General features: G+C 42.0%; 1 protein-coding gene across 11 annotated transcripts in view; it reads left to right on the top strand.

Annotated features, from left to right (window-relative positions):
- Positions 1-4,123: 4,123 nt before the first annotated feature.
- Neo1 (neogenin 1) overlaps positions 4,124-16,021 on the top strand; it is a 157,783-nt gene continuing 145,885 nt past the window's right edge. For 8 of the 11 annotated variants that reach the window (XM_085844672.1, XM_029481355.2, XM_029481354.2 and 5 more), the window contains exon 1: positions 4,125-4,616. In XM_085844672.1, coding sequence (XP_085700798.1) covers positions 4,454-4,616 — 163 coding nt within the window. In that variant the 5' untranslated portion in view covers positions 4,125-4,453. Of the gene's footprint in view, positions 4,617-16,021 lie in introns of all 11 variants that reach the window. The other 3 variants (XM_029481357.2, XM_085844673.1, XM_029481356.2) reach the window with 1 other exon arrangement.

The following is a 16,021-nucleotide window of genomic DNA, read 5'->3' as shown; positions in this document are numbered from 1 at the left end:
TAAACTTGTTATTGTTTAAAGAAAAACAACAAAAAAGGTTGTATCTTCATAATATTAACACAAAATTAGTATTTGAGTATAAGTAATACACTGTTATAGTAGAGCCCTGATAATTTAGTCTATAACTGTTTATATATGTAGATTGGCTACAAACTCTTGTTGGAACGGATTTTAACTGGAAAAATGGGACTACCCTAAAAATTCAGTATTTAGTGGTATTTGCAAATGACTCATCTCTACAGCTCTATCTTGCTGTTAAACTCCAGACCCATGTAACTATTTACTGATTTCTATTTGAACATCCAATGGATACTTTAACTCCAACTTATCTACCTTTAAAATTAGCCCTCCTCAACCTATTTGGTTCTCTCAACCATTGCCTCTGTATTTATTCAACTGCCCAAGCTAAAACTCTAGTCACCAACATCTCCTCCCCCTGACACCAATTATGTATCTGTCTGTTTATATCTCCGAAACCCTCTTCTCTGTTGGAAGTCTCTTAATTCCCTCTACTTGACTTCAGGCTACCATCATCTGCTCCCCACAGTAGTATAATAAAACCTGAATTGATTTTCTTCTTTTTGTCTCCTTTCTGCTTAAACCTCAAGAAGTAGCCTGAGTGATTTCTCTAAAATGCAAACTTGAGACCAGTTTCTGCGGCAGAGTGCTAACCCATCCTCAGGATCCACTTCTCCCAGCCCCCACTTAGTGAAATGAGATGTTGTTACTATGTTTCCCCACATGCCTTATCTTTCCTCACTATGCATAACCGCCTTCAACTTTCTTTGCTATTATTGTTATCCTCTCTGCTAAACTGCAAACTCTCGTCAACCAGGCTCATCATTGTGTTCACTTAACACAGGGCAGGGCCTGAGACACTTATAAATGTCCTTTAGAAGTGCTTTATAAATGTTAAGTGAACAAATCAATAATTTTGTCAGCCCAGCACTTATCACCATACTTGGCAAGACAGGTATTTGTATTTAGTTCAGTGACTTATTCTTTATGGGCACTGGTGCTTATGGTTGTGGTTGTGTACCTGTGAACTTATGAAGTCAAGTTTAACAGTGTCAACAGGCCAGACCCCCCACCCCCTCGCCAGAGCTCCTAGGGACTGGACCAACAACCAGAGTACACATGGAGGGACCCATGGCTCAGTTCGCGTATGTGGCAGAGGATGGCCTTATTGGACATTTGTGGGAGGAGCAGCCCTTGGCCCTGAGGGTGCACAAATTTGGGAGTGGGTAGGTGGGTGGGGGAGCACCATAGAGGCAGGAGGAGGGGGATGGGATAGGGGGTTTCTGAAAGGGAGACCTGGAAAGGGGCCACATTTGAAATGTAAATAAAGAAAATATCCAATAAAAAGACAAGAATGTCAGTGGGAAAAAATAAGTACCTATCTTTCATAATTAGAATTAATCAGAGATAGCTCCCTAGAACAGGTGGCCTTTGAAAGAGAAAAGGTGAGAAAAAAATTCTCACCTAGAGGAATGTAAAGGGCAAATGTAAAAATATCAACGTCTGTGCAGAAGTTAATCATGTTCTGAAGACATGGGGAAATCCTAGCTGAAATGTGCTATGTTCTCTCTTGGGCTTAGCTATTCAGGGGCTAGCTAGCTCTCTTCTCCTCGGACACTGAGATGTAGCCAGGGAATGAGCTGCAGAGTTTGTTACTGGAGGTAATTAAAGCGCTGAACCCTTGCCTTCCTGATGCTGAAAAATAATCCTTCTACTTCAGTGAGTAAGATTCCTACCAAGGTTTCAATTCATAGGATTTAAGTTTTCATTTAATTTTTATATCAAAACATACTTAGAATACATTTCACAAGAATATTTGGTCTAGTTATTTTTGGCCCGCACTTTGGTAACTTACACTCCCATACAATGGCAACTCTGTTTTCTTTGCTCTACAGTCTCTTTGTGCACTATTCCTTGAAAATGGGCCTCATTTTCTAACTTCGCTGAAAAGGAAAAAAAAAAGTTAATTTCAGCAACAGCTTTATATCTCTTTATAGATTTATAGCTTAGACTTTCATAAAAATATTTTGCTAAGAAGCATAGATGTGGACTTAGGTATTTGTTGAAAATTTTGTTAAAGAGGTGAAGACCCTTTTCTCAAATGTCTTACTAAACAAAGGGCAGGATAATGACTCAGAATGATGATTCTATGAAAGCGCTGTCAACGAGGATATTAACATTGAAGTGAAGTGAAGGATCTGAAGTATGAGCCTGCGTTACTTTATAGTCTGACTCGTCAATTGATTTAGAATCTGCACTTTTTTTTTTTTTAGTCCGCAGCTCATCTATTAGTGGTTTATTATAGAGTGGCTTTTATGAAAATTTCGATTTAATCACAAGTCAGAAATATATGATTTAGTCATTCTATTTTACAGAAAGTGCTTTAAACTTTTTAATATAAACTCAATATATACAGTAGGCTGATAAATTAATGAGATGGTTCACAGAAGTCATACATGAAAATCAGTGTGCTATTTTATTAGCTATAACTCTTATTTTTTTCAAGATTGGAGATAAATGCAAGCTTCATTTTGTAAGTCACATTATACATAATTTTAATATAATGAAAAAGTCCCTCTGTCTTAGATAGCCCAAAATTAACATTTGCAAGGCAATTTATAGTTTCCAAAGAGCTTCTCTCATCAATTATCTCAGAAAACTGAATAACGATGTGATTATTAAAGGTTAATTAAGCAAATACTTGTGAAGTAATTGGGAGGTAATCTATTTCTAATTTAACAGGTCATCAGGGGTATTTAGGAAATATTTTTTCTGGTTAATAACTCTAACCAAAACAAGATATTTAAATGGTTTCCCTAGTGGAAAACAATAAGCGAGTGTTTGCTCTTTTAAACCAATTGTTTCAAAGAGCCAGGGGAAGGGAGCTCCTAATTTCACTGTTTTAATGAGGTTTCTGAGCTCTTCATTCCCAACATCAATCCATGCCTTATTTTGGAACTTCGGAATAAAATAAGATAAAATAGCAAGTGACTAGAGAAGGCATGGTGTGTGTGTGTTAGAAAAAGAAATGCTGGACACATCTTGGATATTGACTATACGCAGAAGGGCAAATAAAAATCCAACTCCTATCAACAACCCAACATGACTAAGTGAAGAACCAGCGTAGAACAGTATGGGCACTCTCGCCAGCAGACTACAGACTGTTTTCTCCTAACTTTGGGTAGCTCGATCCTCAGTAGTATCAGGAGGTTGAAAAACCAATTCCCGCGTGCTCCGCGTTTACTGTCGAGAGACACTTTGGATCTCAAGTACAAAACTGCAAAGTGACCAGCCAGGGCCTAGGTAAAAGGCTGCAGTGGCTGCAGAGAATTAGCCCCGGGGAGATTGAGTCATGGGGTTGGGTCCTGGCCTGAGCGCGCGATGGAGTGGACTCCCCGCACCTTTGTCTGAGCCGGGGCCGAGAGTGTCTCAGTGGGGACGCGGGGCACCACGGTCCCGGCGGGTCGGGTACCGCCCGAGAGGAAGCCAGAGGTCGGCGCAGTGCGGTCGGCCCCCTCCCACGGGAACCGCGCCAGGTCCCCAGCAAGAGCCGGGCGGCCTGCTATTGTTTTTGGCGAGCACATAAATCCGTGCGCCGACCCTCTGCGAACCCAGGTTTCCTCCCGGAGGCCATTCGGTTTCCTCTGAGGCCCTATATAGAGGCCCGGGGCAGGGAGGTGCGCGCAGGCTCGCGGCCTCCGTGAGCAGCTCGGGAGTCCGTGCGGCTCTGCCTCAGGTCTCCGTAGCCTTTGAAGCCGTCCGCGGAGGTGAGGGGAAATCTCTCCCGCGGGTTAGGAGCGGGAGGCGGGAGGCGAAGGAGGCGGATCGCTTCTCCGGGGTTTCCCTGACGCCAGCAGCAGCAGCAGCAGCGCCCGGCGCGCGCGCCCCGCGCCCGTGCCCGTCTCCGGAGAGCCAGAGGGGGGAGGGGAGCGGGCCCGCCGCCTGCCCCTGCGCCAGCTCGGCTCCACCGCCGCGGCTGCCCGCGAAGCGACCGCCGGGATTGGAGCCCGGCAGGCCGCGGGGCGCAAAGAGGGTGCTCGTGGGGAGGGAGGCGCGCGTGCGCGGCTGTGAGCGTGCGCGGCACGGCGCGCTCCGGCGCCCGCCCCCCACCCCGCGGTCTCCGCCCCCCTCGCTCTACGGTGAGGAGCCCGAGTCGGCGGCGGGTGGCGGCGCCTGGAACCTGGAGAGACCGAGCCACCCCCCGGCTCTCGGCCGGAATGTACTGATTCTCCTCTGCTCTCCTCCCCGCCCCGCTGCAGGAGGGAGGCGCCCGGAGTCTTTCCCCTTGGGCGCGCGAGGGGGCCGCGCGGGCCGGGCCGGGCCGGGCTGGAGCCGAGCCCTGCGGCGCAGAGACCGGCTGAGGCGCGCTGAGGGAAGGGCGCGAGCGCTCCGCGGCGCTATCGCCGCCGCCGCCGCCGCCGCTCGTGGGGTAGAGATGGCGGCGGAGCGCGAAGCCGGGAGACTCCTCTGCACCTCCTCCTCCCGGCGTTGCTGTCCGCCACCGCCACTGCTGCTGTTGCTGCCGCTGCTGCTGCTGCTCGGGCGCCCGGCGCCCGGCGCCGCGGCCACGAAGAGCGGCTCCCCGCCGCAGTCCGCAGGTAAGCCGGGCCGGGCCCGGGACGCCGTAGGGGCTGGGGCGCGGCACCGGCTCCCGAGGCCGCTGCGGTGGGTTTTTGTTGTTGTTTAGGATCCAGAGGGGAACGTGCGGGAACTTCTCCGCCTCGGCTCCCGTTGCTGGAGAGAAAAGGGTCTCGCGTGGCTGAAAGCGGAGCAGGCAGGAGGGGGGTTCCTACCGGGGGAGGGGCGCCTCCGGGATCCGGGCCGGAGCTCTGGGGTCCAGTTCTGCGCTTTGTACCGGGAGGCAGGTTCACCCCTCGCCTCTTTCCCCTCCCCCAGGCTCATCCCACTTGTAAGAGTGGGACATTCTTGTGCTCACACAAGCACCAGTAGAGGCCACTACACACCTCATTACATAAACAATCGTATGGCCAATTCATTAATTTTCAGGAAGGGATGGAGGAGGGGGCTTGAATTCATTCTCTTCACCCTCCATCCCCCTCGGCCATGGGTTGCCCAGCTTCTGAAGTCCAGGGAAGCGCTGTCGGATCTCGAGGGACTCTTCGCTCAGTGATTGGAGCCTGAGTCTTCGGGAGAGGGGGTGCTAAGGGGCATACTAGCCCCTTCATGATCAGATCAGTGGTGTTGACTTAGCCTTGTGGACGCCTTGGAGAGCGGCTCCAAGTGATTCTGTGAAGTAGTGCCTCTTTACTAGGGATTTAACTATATTTCTATGTAACCCACTCTCAACTTTCGAAAAATTTCAGGCATCGGATTTTTAAGGATTTGTCTAATTGTCTCTATGTGACTATGTATATGTGTGTGTGTGTGTGTGTGTGTGTGTGTGTATGTATATATATATACACACATATATGTATATATACACATATATATATGCGTATATATATTCGGCATCTTTTTTTCTGTGTGTTTCGTGCATTCCTGGAGTCACCTGCATTCTTACTTATTTAAGGGTGCCAATTGACACATCGCCAAGCCTCTGATAGTTGAGCAGGGCTCACTCGGCTCTTGAAGAGCAAATTGACATGTGCTTTGCTAACCTCGTTTGCCTAAGGTGGTGTGCCATACAACTAGACGAAACTTTCACTCACTTTGCAGAGATTTAGATTTTTAACACGAAGGTCACCTGATCAGACACAATGGCAACTTGTAATTGCTAAACCAAAAACTTGTTTCCCTCTGATTGTTATGAAATCATTAAAATCACTTCGAGATGTGATTTGCTCATAAAGTTTGTTATTTTGCATTTTGTGTGTATGCGTATAGAGCTCACAACTTGCCAGTGTTAACAGTTTTAAACCCACACTAGTATATATTATTTAAGCTGCTAAACAGGAGTGTTAATGTTAAGTTAGGATCATTGATGTGACATGCATTTGCACATTTATCTTGTACAAAGTTTTGGGGCACAGTTTTCAGACCTTCAGTGTAAGTACCTAAATAGTTTCTTTTCATGGGGATGGGCAAGAGAAATGTATACATTTTGGAAAACAAGTTCCTCTTTTTTTTTTAAATTTCATATGAAAATTTATATACAGCTGATTGTATGTGTATTTGAGGTCATAGCTGGAGTTTGTGTTTAAAGTTTTGGCAGTGACTTTTTAAAGTTAACAAAGGCTTAATGCTAGAATTTAGACATTTGTTTTACATTTTATTAATTAGTCTATCTATCTATCTATCTATCTGTCATGCATATGTGTTTGTGCCTGTGCCATGGCATGCTGTGTGCTAGTCAGAGGATCTTCGGAGGAGTCACTACTCTTTCCAGCATGCAGGTCCTGGGGAGTGAACTCAGCTCCTCAGGCTTGGAGGCCCATTAAAGCCGTCACTTAGAAAGGGATCTTAACGTCTGTTTTAGCATGAATTCAATCAGTGAGCTTTTATTTTGCAATGATGAGATGGGAGACATTTGCTTTCTGCCTTTATGGAGTTGGCACTCTAGCATGTAGGTAGGGACGATAGCTGCTCAGCTAGAATTACATAGTTATGTGATTGTGATAAGCACTGCAAGAGAGAGTAGGTTTTGAGGAAGTGTGAGCTGGCGTGATTTACTTAGTCAGTGCCAGGGTTTCTCCATCTGAGATGGTGATGGGTGGAGGTTAGTTAGAAGGCTCACAGTTAATTAGTAGTGGATAGAGTCTAGAGCACAGGTCTGATTCTCCCTCATAGGCCTTTTTATTTTCATTCCAAAATATTTTCTGTTGACCCCTCTGTCTCATTACAAAAATGAAAAAGGAAGAAAATCACTGCAGTGAGCAGGGGCTGATCTATTCTGTCCTGAGCTGTGGGAAGAGATCAGGAGATGGAGAGCTGAGTCAGCAGTCTTGGGTCAGGCTGTCTGTAAATCAGATATCATTGGTTAGTATTGCTTATTTTGAAGACGATAAACTTGACTTTTTTTTTTTTTTGGTAGGAGAGAGATGATATTCAGTAGTAAGAGAAAAATAGATGTGTGGGAACAGAACAAATGAGTGTTCTACTCTCTTAGGATGGACATTTGGACACGTGGAAGAAGAGGAAAAAGCAAATGAGATTATGGTAGAAGGTGGTTAGCAGTGGTGGAGGATGGGAAATGAGTAAGCACACAGTCAGGCTAAACAGCTTTGTAGTGATCCTTGGGGGAGACAGATTGACTGAGCACCCTGTGAATTGCAACTGCTCTCAGTTGACATTCTTCATAGAGGACCCCACACATTCTGACAGGCGTTTACTTGACTTGACACATTACCTCATAAGGTGGTCTGTTTCTGATTTTAATAATGTCTGTTAGAAAACCTTGCTTCACGTTGAGAGTGATATTCAGTCTCCCACTCTTAAGTTTTAGCTCTTCCCTCGCCTTTATCAGTATCAACATGCATAGCTTGACTTAGTGTTTGCTTTCCCCATGGTTACTGCTTTTGTTTTTCACATTTTCTTTTACTCACTTAAATACTGATTCCTAATGTTGTCTCCTTCTTTCCTGTCTTTTGACTCTCCAGGTTCTCTCCTCTCTCCCTCTCTCTATTAGGTAGCTTCATTGATGCAGGTCCAGAGGCAGACTCACATGTGCTCCTCTTTCCTCTTCTTCCTCCATCCCTTTTTCTCAGTCAGTGAACCAGTCCCTGGCCAGGTCTCTGACATTGTTAGAATGATTGCATGGGTTTGACTTGTAACACCTGCTGTAGCCACCATTGTCCAAGTGCTCTCCTGAATTAAGATCTAGAAGACCTTACTCTGTTTGATCCTTGCCTCCTAGGGATTCCTTCTGTCTGTACCTTTTCATCTTTATCCACACCTGAACTAGCAATAGCAGCACTGTAATAAATCTCTTTGCCTCAACTGTTACCCTGTAGGTGTGTCTTCCTATTGGAGAGATCCTTCTGAGCGATGTTTCTAAGGGTGGAACTCCCACTGAAAATGTCTTATTAATAAGTATTCCACAGTTCCTTGTTCTAAAAATCCTTGGGATGGAGATTGTGAGACCCTGTGCGTGCGTTAACACTCCCCACCAATCCCAGTTTAAATTAGTCTCCTCTCATCACTCCTATGTGTACCCTTTGTTCTCCCACTCCAGATTAATTGCAGAGCTTTCTGCCTTCAGGCTTTTGCACATGCTGTTCTTTTTTTTTTTTTTTTCCCTGTTAAAGCTACATCCTACTTATTTAACTCCTATCTTATCGGGGAAACTTTTTTTTTCCTATTGGCTTCTCCCCCAGAGAGTTAATGGTTGCTGTTCTCCCTGTTCCTGTAGCTTTTAAAATACTTTTCATTTTCTATTACTTATTTTCTTGTCACCTTTGATTGTCTTAACCTCTGGAGGATTGGCACTTGACTTACTTGTCTTAATATCCATGTTCTATCTGAAGCATCGATGAGGCTAGTTGTGCTGGTTGGTTAGTTGTTAACGTGACATCAGCTAGAGTCATCTGGAAAGACAAAAACCTCAGTTGAGAAAAATGCTTCCATTAGATTGGCCTGTAGGCAAGTGTGTGTGTGTCTCAAATTTTCTCATATAAGAAAGCTGTCTGAGCAAGCCATGAGGAGCAAGCCAGTAAGTAGCATGCCTCCATAGGCTTCAGTTCCTGACTCTAGGCTCCAGCTTTGAGTTCATGCCCTGATTTCCCTAACTGATAGATTATGACCTGGAAATTGTAAGATGAAATTAATCCTTTTCTCCCAAGTTGCTTTTGTTTGTGGTGCTTATCACAGTAATAGAAACAACTAGGATGCTAGATAACCAGTAAATGTTTGTTGAGTTGTGTTTGGCTGTTTTTGAACTGCTGGGCCATAGAACATGATTCCTTTATATGTTTGGGGACAGATTCATGTGTAGGATATGCATGTGTGACAGCTGTTCCGTTCTCTCCCCATCCCTCTTCAGCCACTCGTAACAGATTTTCTGACCCTTTATGAACTTGATCATTCTCTTAAGTACCCTGCCATTTTAATATTTGTCAGTTTTGTCATTTGTAGAAGGATAATTGACTTTTCCTGAGTTGTATAGAAAAGAAGTCATATATTTTTGGGGTGAATGCACATAAGAGATAAGAAATGTGCTCCTTAGCAGATTGTCTGAAAATTAGTACATCATGTGAGATGAAAGAACTTTCATGTGAAGGCAAGGAATGGGTGTATAACTCATGGTTCTACAGCTATAAGTATATCTATAAATTGGGGGCCACAGGCAGGCAAGAACAGTACCTTTCCTACCTAAATGGATTGCCAGGAAAATGAGATGTGAAGTTGCTTATAAACTCCATTATATTTGTGTAGAATAGATTTAATAGTCCTTGTTTAGCTTTAGACATGAAAGTGTGATTTAGTTTTTATTTTGTAAGATTTTATTGTGTATGTATTTGTGAGGGGGAACGGGGAGAAGGGGAAGGGAGGGCGAGTGTGTGTAGAGGACAGAAGAATACATTGGATCGCTCAATGTAGGTGCTGGGGATCAAGTTGGGTCCTACAGGAGAGCAGTACTTGCTCTTAATTGCAGAGCCATCTTTCTAGTCCTTCCCCCTCCCCCAAGTTTTTCATGTGTCTCAATTGATTATTGTTAGGTTTGCCTTTTATATTTTCTCTATATCAAGAAACATATTGGGGGTTACATCAGCACATCTCTTTTATGAAGGCTCTGTGTAATAGTCTTTTCCTCCAGTTACTTTGATAAGTGATTTCCATTTGGGGAGTATGGATACAATACTACAGTGCACCCATACCAGGAGAACAGTAGGGGCACTGCCTAGAGGTGTTGTATCAGTCAGAGAGCTGGTGAGATGAGTTCAATTTAATTGGGAACACTGTCAAGTGAAATATGATTGTAAAATGGAGGCCAAATTTTGGATTAATTTACAAGAAAGAGTATTTTGATCAAAAACATTTATGAGACATTGCTTTGTAGTTGCTGTCTACTATATGACTCATTGTTTTACATCATGACTGTGAGCTATGTATAACTTTAAAAGTTTTCCCTAAATTTAATGTGTTTCTTTTTTTGCCACATTATCTTTAAACCATTTTATTTTTAAAACTTATTTTAAAAATACATGTTAGTTGCAGTTAACTGTATAGAATTGTAAGTTTAATTAATCTCATTTTTAACCCATGAGTAGCAATTTTAAGTATTTTCTTTTCTGTATATGTATATAGTTTTCTTTTTGATACATAAGCAGAATTACACAATTATTTTCAGCATGTATTTTTTTAGTCTTAATATTAGAGATCTTTCCTATCAGTGCACATAGATTTTTTTTCATAACTGTTATTTGAGATAGCTGTATATTTTGGAAAATGAGTATAATGCTTACAGTGGCCAATAAAAGTGTTACTTATAGAACAGTCAAAGTGTTTGAGGCTGTGTACCAGTCTCTTCTATCTGCATTTTTGTATTGAGTGTAAGAGTAATGTTATTGTACACCGTGTAAAGACTATTCTTGTATCATTCAAATGCTGGTTTCTCTGCCTCTGCTGATATCTGTGTCCGGTGGCAATCAAACATGGCATTGTAATGCTTTTATTCTAAGAGTCTCCATGTTGTGTAAATATTGCTCCCTATTTATTCCCTGATTTGTCAATAAAAGCTGATTAGCCAGTGACTGGGCAGGGGGGAGAATAGGACTGGGCTTCCGATCACAGTCAGCCAAAGGGGGAGGGAAGGGGGGAAGGGAGAGAGAGGAAGAGGAATGGAGGAGAAGAAGGAGAAAGAGGAGAAAGAGGAGGAAGAGAGATTTGCCATGAGGAAAGAGTTGGAGAGGCACCATGAGAACACATCTGAAGCAGAGAGAGCAAGATCATTACTAAAATACAAGTATTATCTTGGGGATTTGGGCTGGGAGGTAGCCAGATTAGCTCAGAGGAATAGAATAGATTAATAACTTTGATTTCCCATATATGGGGTCATTGCTAAGAAGACGTTTCTGTGTATCTGCAGGGTCAGGGTTTATGATTGTTAGTGTTCATGTGGATGGCACCATTCCTCAACTGGGATCCTGGTCTGTGTAGTAGAAGAGGGAACTGAGCACCATCATGCATTCTCTCTTCCTTATTATGAACGTTAGGTGGTCAGCAGCACCAAAATCTTACCACTTGAGTTCTCTGCCATGATGGACTGCGCGCCTTTGAACTGTGAGCCAAAATAAATCCTTTCTCCAGTAAGTTGTTTTAGAAGAAATTAAGTCACGGTTCCATTCACTGTAGACCACTACTGGTAGATTACACACTTGAACATCCCACTGCTGGGATGTAGCTGAAGGCCCCTACTACACCACATACAAACAAAACAACAAAACCCATTGACTAAAACATTTACAACTTGTCTAACGTGTTTTTACCTTTAATTGTGCATATTTCATACTAAATTTTAAAAATTTTAGTTGCAGATACCGTAGTCTTTGTTTTGTCTGTTAGTTGGTTAGGATGGAGTGGGTTAATAGATAGTCTAAAGCGTCCTTCTACTGTGTCCTTCTACTCTTTGTCTGCAGTATATAACGGAGCAGTGGCTTCCTCTCAGCTAAATGGCTTTCATGTAGTTTTTGTATTTGAAAACTGGTGGTTTCTGGTTTGATGTGAGAATTAACCTTTTGTCATTCTTTAAGACTTAATTATATATCTTTTCCTGGTCTAAAGTAAGGTGTGATTGGGAAAATCTTTTCATTGCTTATACATGATTGTATGTGATTTCATTTTCTATGTGTAAAAATTAGCTTCAGGGTTGGGTCCATGAAACAGAGGCTCAGTGTTAAGTAGTGAAACTTATAGTTATTACCAGAAATAATACTACCTGAGTGAGCAGGTTTTGCTGCCTTTTCTAAAGATGTAGTTTTATATTTTAATTTTTGAGACAGGGTCTCTTTATTTAGCCTAGACTGGCCTTAAGCTTGTCATCTCCTGCCCTGGGCTCCCGAGTGCTGGAATTATGGACATATATGAACAACCGTGTCTAGTTTATAGATTTTGTTGTGATAAAATCAGTGTTTGAATAATTTGTCATAAGGAGTTAGCATCTGGGTAGTCTTCATATAAGGGTGTAAGTTTTAACTGTTTAAAATTACCATTAGAAGTAACCTTTAAATGATTTTATGGCTGACCTGGAGCTCACTCTGGGTGCCACTCTGGCCTAGAATTTACGAGATCCACCTGCCTCCCAAGTGCTGGGATTAAACTACCACCACCTAGGTCAGCAAGAATTTTTAGTTTTTCAGTCAGACAGTTCTTCCAGAGCTAAAGACTTAAGTAATTTTTACTCATTGCAAACACGTATCTTTGAGCCATCCACTCTGGAGATAGATAGCTAAGATGAAATGGATGTGTTCTCTGTGCTCCGGAAGCCTTGGATCTAATGGCAGAGATGAGACAGGTAATAGGTAACTTGATTTGGAGCAAACACTATTATTGCTACAGGTGGAAAGCATTCTGGAATCATTGTGTCAGCGCTGATCAAGCGACAGTGCTGCTTGCTCTCAAAATTCTGGATTTGGATCTTTAGTCCTAGTTTAGGAAGCCAGTGAAAAGCTCTCCAGAGTAAATTACTTTTTGTTTCTTTTTTTTTTTTTTCCCGAGACAGGGTTTCTCTGTGTAGCCCTGGCTGTCCTGGAACTCACTCTGTAGACCAGGCTGGCCTAGAATTCAGAGATCTGCCTGCCTCTGCCTCCTGAGTGCTGGGATTAAAGGCGTGCGCCACCACGCCAGGCTACTTTTTGTTTTTTGAGAGTGATTCCTGAAATGTGTGCATATATGAGGATCTCATAAAAAAGTCACCTGGAGTTCAACTACCACAGTGTCTTTTGGATTATGTACCACTGTATGTGTGCATGTGTGCTGTTAATACTGAGAGTTAGACTTGTGGCTTTGCAGGTTGGATGCAGCCTGAACCTTTCTTCTATAAATCTGGAGACAGATTGTTCTGTTTGTTTGTTTGTTTGTTTGTTTTGTTGTTGTTTTGTTTTTCCATGACTGATTATTAGTTGACAATACTTGGTAAAATCTTACTGAGGGTTCCTGAGCAGAATTTTAAAAATAATACTTCATAGAAATTGAATAGAGACTGTTTTTCTGTTGCAGAATGATATATAAAGTATAGTTAACAAAATGTCATTACAGTTAACAATTCAGGAATAGAATAATAAATTGTAAGTTTCATAAAATTTTTAACTTATAACTAAATGTAATAACTAAAATTTGAGCATCTTGTTGGCTAATTCTTGAAAACTTGAAATTTGAGTGTGGTAGTTTAGATTTGTGTATTGTGTTCAAGGCACTGCGCACAGACATGCTTTGACAGTGGCCTCCTTTATTAATAGCACCAGAACTACATTGAACTCAACCTTTATGATCTTCATGTAACTGAAGAACAGGACTAAGGGAGGTTTTGAAGTCCATGCATCATGCAAGTTTCTCAGTCCCAGAGTTCTCCCTTTTGATCTTACCTTTATTATAAGCACTTTTAACAGTCAGGATAATCTAGTTCCAAATGCATAGCCGACCAGAAGTGGGGAGGATTGCCTTGGGATGTTCTTGACCACAGGAGAGGTGGTGAGTTCCTATTTTTTTTCTCTTCTGGTCCTTATTTCTCTGGCCATGGCATTTATCTTTATGGACAACATTGCTAAACTCGATTGCTAATTGGAATTTTAATTTTTGTGTAAAGTGAACTGTTGATTTGACTCTAAATTTTTAAAAAAATTATAAAAATTTGAATAAATGTATAAAATAAAATGTGAAATCATACTCCAGGCCTGTCCTCAGAGGTAATAACTTTTAATAATGCAGATTTTACATTATATGTGTATAATTAAATACTTAAGCAATACATCTATAACAAAATGGCAATTTGGATTATGATGTACGTGTTATTTATCAACTTGTTTTAGGACCTGTTTTCTAGATGAGTACATTGTATCATAGTTGTTTGATAGCCATATGGCATTCTGTTAATATAGTCGACTTTGTTAATATAGTCTAATTGGTTAAGTTGTCTTCTGATGCCCCCAAATTTCTGATTGTTAACAAATGATATAATGAGCCTACTTTTTATAAATGTATATGTTTATATCAAATAAGTGTGGAAGTATAAGATAGAACATTTATATTAAAACTCTTCTTTGATTATATATGTGTTTCTATGTATTAATTTTTGGTAGTTATTTGCAAACCATTTGTTTAAAAGTTGATTCTTAGCAACAAATGAGAGTGTCTGTTTCTCTACACCCTTGCCTATAAATGATTCATGTCCAGACTTCATAATTTTTGCCAACTTGACAGATGAAAACAGAAGTGTCTCTATGTATCTGTTTATTTTGTATGATGTATGTGAATGCTGCCCCACATATGCTGTGGTACTCGTGTGGATGCCAGAGAACAGCCTTAGGTGTTGGTCTTACTTTTCTGGCTTGCCTGGTGCAGGATCTTTTTGTTGTTTGCAGCTGTGCATGCCAGGCAGGATGGCCTGCAAGCCTTTTGAGGTTCTGTTTCTTGTTTTCCATCTTGCCTTAGGAGCACTGGGATTGTAGATGTTCACTACTGCACCTCCTGGCTTTCTGTTGGTTTTGAGGATTTAAAGTCAGAATGGCATTCTTGCACAGTGAGAGCTTTACCCATCAGCTATCTCCCCAACCCTTGGTTTTGCATTTACTAATAGAATTAGCACCTTCTCTGGTTTTAATTGATGATTTATATTGCTTCTGAGAATTGTCTGGTTTTTGTTTATTTTTTTGTTTGTTTTTTGTTTTCATATTTTCCTCTCCCTCCTTTTTTGAGTTTAATGATAGAGCTGTATGCACGTTTTTGTTACAAGGGAAAATGGAGTTTCCTCTTTTGGGTCCTTAGTGTTGTCGCCCACCATGATGTGATGTAGTAAAGGGGTTTTTGCTAGAGTCAGCACTGATTGTTAGCGAAATAAGCTTCTTTATAAGCCACCCAGGTTCAGGTATTTCATGGTCATGAAACTAAATGAACTAATGCAGAGGGCCAGGGCATAATTTCTATTTTGTACACTTTGAGCCTAAAATTTAGGTCAGTACAATGTGTTTGTAACTATTGCAGAACTGGAGATCTGGTGAGAGGTATGGGATGGCTTTCATTTATTTATCTATCTATTTATTTATTTATTTATTTATTTTTGGTTTTTGAGACAGGGTTTCTCTGTGTAACCCTGGCTGTCCTGGAACTCACGTTGTAGACCAGGCTGGCCTCGAACTCAGAAATCCGCCTGCCTCTGCCTCCCGAGTGCTGGGATTAAAGGCGTGCGCCACCACGCCCAGCTTATCTATTTATTTATTTAAGATTTACTTATTATATGTAACTACACACTGTAGCTGTCTTCAGACACACCAGAAGAGGGCATCAGACCTCATTACAGATGATTGTGAGCCACCATGTGGTTACTGGGAATTGAACTCAGGAAGAACAGTCAGTGCTCTTAACCTCTGAGCCATCTCGCCAGCCCTGGTCCAGGTCTTATTAGATAAAGATGATCATAGTTTATGTCATGAGAATAGATCTGCTTAGAAAGGGGGAAAACAACACCAGCAACAAAATCCAACCTGGAGTAAATATTGAGGAAAGCATCTGTAGCTGGGTTTACAAAGAAAGGAAAATGTGCTATGTTTGCAGGATACTGGTACCAAAGCAGGGTGAGTGCCTAGAATAGGAACAGGGTCACACATAGCTGTACTTCACCTACAGAGAGGTTTTTATTTTGTTTTGTTTTTGAGAAATATCTGTATAAATAAGTGGACCAGTGCTAAAATAATGTTAGTTCTTTTTGTAAACTCTGTAGTCCCATTCTTGGCCTCAGAGTGTGAGTGCTAGGCAGGAAGAGTGAAGGTTACAGGGACTATACTGGTAAACTCTTTACTTTAAATGACAATTATAACAACTTACCACCCACCCTGTTGTGCTGAGGTAAACAATGAGTTGATATATATGGTGTTTAGAACAGAGCCTGGTTATC

Source organism: Mus caroli, unplaced genomic scaffold, assembly GCF_978045245.1.
Source record: "Mus caroli unplaced genomic scaffold, Mus_caroli_1 scaffold_11, whole genome shotgun sequence".
In the NCBI taxonomy this organism is placed as follows: Eukaryota; Metazoa; Chordata; class Mammalia; order Rodentia; family Muridae; genus Mus; species Mus caroli.
The sequence above is the reverse complement of the archived record's forward strand: the minus strand, read 5'-3'. Positions and strand labels throughout refer to the sequence as shown.